The sequence below is a fragment of the Borostomias antarcticus genome (assembly GCF_949987555.1).
Source record: "Borostomias antarcticus genome assembly, chromosome: 10".
Taxonomy (NCBI): Eukaryota; Metazoa; Chordata; class Actinopteri; order Stomiiformes; family Stomiidae; genus Borostomias; species Borostomias antarcticus.
Genome location: NC_140243.1, coordinates 26,621,549 through 26,630,833, shown reverse-complemented (window position 1 = coordinate 26,630,833; position 9,285 = coordinate 26,621,549). Strand labels below are relative to the sequence as shown.

Below are 9,285 nucleotides of genomic sequence, written 5' to 3'. Positions count from 1 at the left end.
TCATCCATGTAGCTCATCTCTCATCCCTCTCCCATCTGTCTTGTTTTGGCCCATATTAGGGATGTGCGCAGATAGTCGTTTATATGACTACACGCTGCAGCTTCAGATAGTCGTTTATATGACTACACGCTGCAGCTTCAGATAGTCGTTTATATGACTACACGCTGCAGCTTCAGATAGTCGTTTATATGACTACACGCTGCAGCTTCAGATAGTCGTTTATATGACTACACGCTGCAGCTTCAGATAGTCGTTTATATGACTACACGCTGCAGCTTCAGATAGTCGTTTATATGACTACACGCTGCAGCTTCAGATAGTCGTTTATATGACTACACGCTGCAGCTTCAGATAGTCGTTTATATGACTACACGCTGCAGCTTCAGATAGTCGTTTATATGACTACACGCTGCAGCTTCAGATAGTCGTTTATATGACTACACGCTGCAGCTTCAGATAGTCGTTTATATGACTACACGCTGCAGCTTCTGATAGTCGTTTATATGACTACACGCTGCAGCTTCTGATAGTCGTTTATATGACTACACGCTGCAGCTTCAGATAGTCGTTTATATGACTACACGCTGCAGCTTCTGATAGTCGTTTATATGACTACACGCTGCAGCTTCTGATAGTCGTTTAGGAAATACTAGTCGGCTAAACTAAATTTAGGCTAATATAATTTGATTGTTAAAAAAGATTTTATAAAAAGATTTAAATAATTACAGTCACCTCACTCAGTACTCAGGCGTATAGTTATTTCATACTGGCTCCCCCTGGTGGCCGGGCGCATGGATGGGTCACTCTGGGGGTTCAGTCATATGCATGTTCCCATTGTTGCAGTCTTTCTCAAACCGATGGCTATATTTGCACACATGTTAATGTGAGCACACTTTAGTGGCAATGGCACCCCTGACCTAGTTACCGTATCTTAAATTAGGCTAATAAGACCGACGATGTCAATTTGAAGACAGATTTTATTCAAACATTGGTCCAAAAAAACACATAGAATAATGTAAAACGGGGCAAATAAATAAAAATAAAGAATAGTCCTGCAGGTCTTTCTTTGGGGAAGAGGAGCCATCAACTCAACATGAGCTGGAGCGATACTGAAGTGCTTATCCCACTGAGCAGACCCAGTTCTGTGGTGGCGCAGGAAGACCCAGCGCTTCCCCAGACTGGAGGCTACCAGCTTGCAAATCGCTACCTCAGTTTCAACTAATTCGTAACATTCAAAGCAACCTGATATTATTGAAATGATTAAATCAGTTGTGTAGTGGTCAGCTCAAATGAAACCATTTTGCAGTATCGACACATTTATTTTTTTGCCTGTAGGCCGCAGCCTACACCAGGCCGAACATTTTCAAATGTAGCCTACAATTCGTTGGGCTATTTTAGGGAAAAAATAATAATTATTTAGATTTATTTTCATGTGCACTGTTTAAATGCATAATTTGTGATTCAGCACTGGAAAGCATTGAAATATTGAAAAGATTGTGTTTCCTCCCTCACAGAAAAAGACTCAGTCTGTCTCAGTCTCATTCTCTCCGTCTCTCAGAGCGGGTCTCTGCTTGGCGCGTCTGGCTGTTTCGCAATACCTGCTCTGTGTTGCGCAATACCTGCTCCGAGAGCGATCGAGAGACAGATATCTCTTCTGATGATGGCCTATATAATTCGTATTGCAAGTTACAAACGACGTGCTGTGAATCAGAATATTTTCTTTTGTACCAGAGACACATACAGGTGACTGTCTGGCAGGAAGGCGGACTTCACACTGAGCTCAGCTACGTCACTGTGTGTAACAGGGACCAACCTATTTGAGCATCCGATAGGGGGATTAGTCACTAGCTCGAGGTTCTAACTTTGAACTAACTGTGTTCCGGTATGTTCTATGTCCTCTCACCCCGTCCTCCTCTCCTCCAGGCTGGACGGGGGAGCTGGTGTGTCTGGCGGGGGACAGCGCCGGTGGGAACCTGTGCGTGACCACGTCGATGCGGGCGGCGGCGCACGGCGTGAGGATGCCAGATGGCATCGTGGCGGCCTACCCCGCCACCCTGCTCACCGCCTACGCCTCGCCCTCCCGCCTGCTCTCGCTCATGGACCCCATGCTGCCGCTCAGCGTGCTCGCCAGGTGCCTCAGCGCCTACGCAGGTGTGTGTGTGTGTGTGAGAGTCGAGAGAGAGAGAGAGAGAGGAATAAAATATTATTGAATTATTTGGACGTCATGCCGCCCCTCAGCGAGGGATATCTGAAGGAAATGGACAGAGGCACGCACATCCAAAATGTTTAAAACTGGCTGCTAGAAATATGCTGCCAGAAATATGCTCCCAGGATTTTTAATTGACACCGAGGTGATGTTTCGGGCTACAAGGTCTTCTTCTTCTGAACACTGAAGAAGCCCGAAACCTCACCTCGGTGTCAATTAAAAATCCTGGGAGCATATTTCTGTTGTGCAGACTGTATTTTTCGTGATGAGGGATATATCTGCCCCCCCCCCCCCCTCCAGAGCCCGAGGCAGAGAGGCAGGTGGAGAAGGAGAGCGCCCTGAGTACGGTGAGGAGAGACACGGCCATGATGCTGAGAGACTTCAAACAGGGAGCCTCCAACTGGATCCACTCCTTACTGGACCCCAGCAAAGCCTCCGCAGCAACAGCAGTCACTAGTACAGGTGTGTGTGTGTGTGTGTGTGCGTGTGCATGTGCGTGTTTGTGTGTGTTGTGCCTTTCACGCGTGCACTGAACATCTGAACTTGTCTTTGCGCTACCCTGGAGGAGCTTCAGAATCTAGCCTATCGCCTCCCAACACCCTTGTAACAATTCCATCTAATATCCGATCGAGCGAGTCGGGTGAATAGAGCGTTCATTGCTCTATTCGTGGGTTTCTGTCACGCACGCGAAACCGGAAGCATACGGTACAAACCGCCGAGAGTCATTTGATGTGTGTAGTCAGTAGGCGCACATTAAACGCCGTGATCTGGACGATTCTTTATTCAAGAGCTCGGTGAGAGAACGGCTTTGAGAGCAGACCACCCATGAGGGACGCATCTGACAGCTGTGTTGGGACCAGGGGGTGTGAGGGGCGCGCTTATCGCCACACTAGTCCAGGGGGCGTGTTTGTACATCGAGCGGTCTCTCACGAAAGAACCAGGAGATAGGCTCCTCCCCTATGGGCCACTAGGCTCAAGAACCATTGGTTGGTTCTCATGGTACAGTACATCGCCATGACACCACATTTGAAATCTCCCCCTCAGCCACGCTGACCACACCCCTTTCCCTCCCCTCCTGCCGCTTGTTGTCCAATCACATTGTGGAATGATTCCTGAGCATATTTAACCACTTATGTAATAGAAACTGCCTTATTATTAAATATATAGACAAAAGTAAGGTCTCAACAAAACCCTGGCTAACCACAGGGCTAAAGAATGCATGTAAAACACATAGAACCACAGAGACAGAAAATAGATATAAAATATACAAAAATAAGTATTATTATGAGACCTAGTAAGAACTATTATTATAATACTGCCCTAGAAAATAAAAAAAATAACACCAAAGGATTATGGAGTATTCTAAATGAAACGATGAGGAAGGGCTCATGGCCTGCTGATTATCCCAGACTTTTTGATGAAAAGAACACAACAATTGATGACATGGATGACCAAAACTGGCCAACGAAATCCAAACAAAGCCAGGTGGAAGTACGCCATAAAACACTAGGGGGATCTGTGAGCCCAGTTCTCTGTTCTTGAGGAGGTGGAGGAGCAGGAGGTATTGGATACTGTCAGCAAATGCAAAAACAACAGCGACTGACTGTAACAACATAAGTATGACATTCATCCAAAACATTATAGACATGATTGCTAAACCCTTGACCCACATCTGAAATCTATCACTATCCAATGGTACATTTCCTGATGAAATGAAAATGGCAAAAGTGATACCGATTTTCAAAGCCGATGACAAGCAACAATTCACCAACTACAGACCAATATCCCTGCTCCCCCAGTTCGTTAAAATCCTCGAAAAGCTGTTTGTGGAAAGAGTAGATGACTTTACTGAGAAGCATAACTTGCTGTCTGAACACCAGTATGGGTTCAGAGCCAAGAGATCACCAGCAATGGCCTTAATGGACTTGACGGAAGAAATTACCAATAATTATTCAATAGGTGTATTCGTTGATTTAAAAAAGGCATTTGATACCATCGACCACCAAATATTATTTAGAAAAATGGAACATTATGGGATCAGAAGAGTTGCTGCTGATTGGCTCGAGAGCTATATCCAGGGCCGACAGCAATTTGTTCAGATTGGTGAAAATAAATCATCACGAACGAACATTACGTGTGGAGTTCCACAAGGATCGGTTATTGGACCCAAGCTGTTCATTTTATTTCATAAATGATTTATGTACAGTCTCAAACACTAAGATGTGTGCTCTTTCCAGACAACACCAATATATTCTGTTCTGGGGAGAACATCCAACAGTTGGTACAGACCGTTACAGTAGAAATGAACAGACTGAAAAATTGGTTTAATGAAAATGAATTATCCTTAAACCTGACCAAAACAAAATTCATGGTCTTTGGTAACCGAGTGATTCCACCCAACATCTTCTTGAAAATAGACAACACTGACATTGAACGAGTCTACGAAAGTAAATTCCGTGGTGTTATATAACACCATAAACTCTGCTGGAAACTCCACATAAAACATGTCAGGACAAAGATGGCCAAGAGTATTGCAGTCATGAGTAGGGCACGACGCATCCTGAAACAAAGAGCGCTACATATACTTTATTGCACCATGATCCTGCCTTACTTAAACTACTGTGTGGAAGTCTGAGGAAACACTTATAAAACCACAACAAACACATTGTGCACACTACAGAAGAGAGAGAGCCCTGAGAGAGCTACACACTGTGCACTACAGAAGAGAGAGAGCCCTGAGAGAGCTACACACTGTGCACACTACAGAAGAGAGAGAGCCCTGAGAGAGATACACACTGTGCACACTACAGAAGAGAGAGAGCCCTGAGAGTTACACACTGTGCACACTACAGAAGAGAGAGAGCCCTGAGAGAGCTACACACTGTGCACACTACAGAAGAGAGAGAGCCCTGAGAGTTACACACTGTGCACACTACAGAAGAGAGAGAGCCCTGAGAGAGCTACACACTGTGCACACTACAGAAGAGAGAGAGCCCTGAGAGAGTTACACACTGTGCACTACAGAAGAGAGAGAGCCCTGAGAGAGCTACACACTGTGCACACTACAGAAGGGAGAGAGCCCTGAGAGTTACACACTGTGCACTACAGAAGAGAGAGAGCCCTGAGAGAGCTACACACTGTGCACACTACAGAAGGGAGAGAGCCCTGAGAGTTACACACTGTGCACTACAGAAGAGAGAGAGCCCTGAGAGTTACACACTGTGCACTGTAAAGGATTTTTATCCTTATTTTAGTTAGATTGTCAAAGAACACGCTGAGTGGTCGATCAAGCTGGTTTTAAATAAAGACAGTAGTTTTATTCTTAATACGATTCTGCAGAAACGGACCCTCGCACCGGAAGTGATTCCAGGCAAGAGTGAGAGTAGTGAGGAGGGGTCGGGGGTTTATACAGGAGAAGAGGAAGTGACAGTTTCAGGGGGAAGACAGGGAAGTGATGTCACACAGGGAGGGATTTGTAGTTCTGACAGACTGATCTATGAGAACGAACTACAAGGTTTAGAATTACAGTCCAGGGGGAAAACAGAACACTGTTGAGACTTGAAATTCATTCACAATTCCCCACTTTGTGGATTAAATATCCACAACTATAATAGAAATGAAAGAATCAACAATGTGAAATCAAATTATAAAATAGGCCTATCATAAAAATAATCCAACATCTTTGGCAAAAACCCTATTCTACACATATGGAAAGGAAGTAATCTATTTCTCCACTAGGTGGAGCATAATAAAGATTTAACAAACTCAAGTTATTTAACACTCCAAGATCTTTTTCTTCTCATATGCAATCACGTACCAACACTCCTCACCTTAATTTGGCATAAGCAAGGTAAAAAGATAACATGATTATTAATCTAAGACATCATATATTCATGACTGAGTGGGAAAAAAACATCTTTATTTTAGAAGAAAACCCTTAAATTCAAATAAGAACCAACAGATTATGTATCAAAATATTCCAAATAGTCAATGTCAATGGCACAGACATCATTATCTTGAATTGAATTAATAGTTAATTTAACTTTTTCTATCATTATTTAGGCAGCATAGGCATATCTGGAACAGCATTTAAACATACACTTAAGAATATCTAAAAAATAATAACGATGAAGAACATACAACTGAAAACACACATATTTGAGAATATCCAGGATCTGAACTAACCGAACAGCAGATATAGCCAGTATTGTCTCTAAGGGAAGTCTATTTTGTAGCACAATCTTTTCCATGTAATTTACTTCTGTAGCTAAGGCTGAAATTACTTGGTATTGTGCGATCATGTGTCATGCGTTCATGAGAGAAATAATATACTGAAACTAAATTGAAAATTCGAGACAGCTCTAAGGTGTCTAATTTGATTGCTGATGAATTCCCTGCATTTGAGTGTGATCAATCTTCTTACTCCTGGACATTACATGAGCAAGATAACATTCATATGACACTGTTGCAATTTAAAGTTGAATACGCTATTTCACTATAGCTCAAAAATACGCCATTTGGAATGGCTCTCTGAACCTTAATTTCACATCTCATAAATCTGCTTAAAACATTAATTTCGTCCTAATCTATGTGTTGTATCTGAAAATATTAATACATGCTGTGATGTATTGAAGAGGTCACTTCAAATTGTTTAACTCGCTTTTCAAGTTCAGCCCTGTGGATGCAATTCTGTTAGGCTTCATTTTAATACTTGGTTGATGTAGTTAGGTGCATAGCAGTTAAACACAGTTAAACACAGTCCCCTGAGAATAGTCTGGAACAGCTTCTACAAAGATCAACTTTATAATTATGAATTTTCAATACTTCTACACCCACTCTAAACTAAACTCCAGTCACAGTTTCAACAGTATAACCTGGAAATCTCTGTTGCTTTCAAATCTTATATATGCAGAATGTAGTATTTTCCATTCATCTTCGTCTCAACAGTCAAGTGGAGTGCAACATTCAAATAGGACAAACGCTTGTCCACGTTGCCATAATGATCCTGAGAAGGAGGTGACAGGCAAGGTCACTTCTTTCAATAGCTCCTCCTCAGAGGAAGCCACAGTGTGGTGGCCCATGATTGTGTTTTGCTGAAGTGGTGGTCAGAGTTGTCATCCTGACAGCAATGAGGCGTTACTCTTTGTCTGATTCCTCATCTGAGACCAGAGAGTGAGCTTTCGCCCTGGTGGTGACACAGGATATTGCATCTTGGTTGTTGGAATTCTCAGGCCGGGTGCCTCGTCCTGGTTTGGAACCAGCCTGCAGTGGCTGGCGTGTACCCGCAAAGTCCTCTCTGCTACGTCTGAGTTAGCAGCAGGAACTGGTACGGGCCCAGCCAACGGGCACTCTGGTTTCAGGTCTCTGCTTACAACCCATTGGCCTGGTTGGAAATGATGCAGGTCGGCTCTCTCAGGTCGGCAGACCTGTGAATCCACAGATGAGAGACAGCCTAGACAAAACAGGACCGGACCGCAGCTTTTAGCAGCGGAGTTAGCAGCCATACTGGACACAGGATCAGCAGCCATACTGGACACAGGATCAGAGGTTTCAATAGGAGCTTGGCCTTTGCCACCATCTTAAAATATTACACATTAAGTTTCTTCTTCAGCTCTGCATCTCGTTCTTTCAACTACTTTCTAATTTCCTTCAACTACAACCTCCTCACTACCTTCAATTCAACTTCCTCACTACCTTCAATTCAACTTCCTCACTACCTTCAATTCAACTTCTTCATTACCTTCTTCACTACTACTAGTCTGTTTCATTAGCAACAACCAATTAACTTGATAACATCCTTTACTCCCCCTCTTTTTTGAAACATGATCTGGTCAGTGTGCTAATTTGAAAACATAATGAAAGCATGGAATATGCAGTATAGGTTATGCTAACTATGAAATGAGCATTCATTCACATTCAAATTCAGAGTGAGAGGAGAATATCTGAGAGGTTTGAGCGTGGCTTAATTGATCTCGGTCAATATGTTGAGTCATGTCTCTCCGCCTTCTGGAGGAGGAAGCAGAGTTAAGAACAGTGCATCTTTGAAATGTACGGTCAACAGTTCATTCTTATTAAAGCAGCAGCCACGCTGTGTGTAGGTGCGATGTAAATTATGAATAGTCACAACATGCAGGACATGGACAAAATAGCGTGCGCAGTGCTACTATGTCTAAAACAGCATCAGTGGTAGTTGCCACTGGTTTCAAGTAGGACCCAAGTCCTTTTAACAGAGTCAAGTCTTTTTAGTCAGAAATACTTAAACAGAGTGCATTAGTCATCGTTAAAACCAGTCGGGCTCGTCAGTCCATGTAATCCTGTCAAGTGGAGCTAGCTTTTGTCTAATGAGGGTTGTCTGCTAAATCAGGGATAGACTCTGCAGTAGCCTAGTCCCAAGCAGGGCCTTTGTTTATTTATCATTATTAAGTGACCAAGGTAATTAACCTGCTCACGCACCAATTAGATTTAGGTCTTAGAAATTCTATGGCCATTTCCTAAAATAAAACAACATATTCGTATCATCAAACCATGAGTCCTTGTTTCTAACAAGAAATTGTTATTCAAAATAATCATTTAAAAAGGGGAGCGCCAACACATTATGTAAAACAGCGCCCTCTAATGGTGAAAACAAAAATTCCCTTAAATCAGGGTGAACAAATGGAAAAAATGCATTACTCAAACCAAAACAATAAATGAATAGCTTCATTATGGGGTTCTCAAACCATGAACAAATATAATTTATCTAAACCGCTCTCAAAAGAACACTAGGGGTGTTATAAGTTGAGCTCAATTTCAATAACCACATTTCTGCGTTTGAGGACAGAGGGTTATGAGCACGCTTTAGGACGTGATGGTTCCTTGGGTCTGACAACCACTTGGTTACTATTCTTAAATTTAGCCTAGATCATATCTATCTCTTACCCACAGTCAGTTGGGCAACGTGGGGGTGAGGCGGTTGACCAGCGTCCCCACGAACCAAGGTGTCAGCCCATCTAAATGGGAAGTCGGTTACCCCGGTTGTATCCAATTCTTGGGGCAGCCTCCATCTCTCGTCCCGTGCCTGTGTCTACTCTGTAACCAAA

The 9,285-nt window shown here is 43.1% G+C and overlaps 1 protein-coding gene across 1 annotated transcript in view; it reads left to right on the top strand.

Annotated features, from left to right (window-relative positions):
* lipeb (lipase, hormone-sensitive b) overlaps positions 1–9,285 on the top strand; it is a gene marked incomplete at its 5' end in the record, with an annotated part of 48,537 nt that overhangs the window by 26,463 nt on the left and 12,789 nt on the right. Inside the window, 2 exon segments of the mRNA XM_084444843.1 lie at positions 1,924–2,151; positions 2,507–2,668. Coding sequence (XP_084300969.1) covers positions 1,924–2,151; positions 2,507–2,668 — 390 coding nt within the window.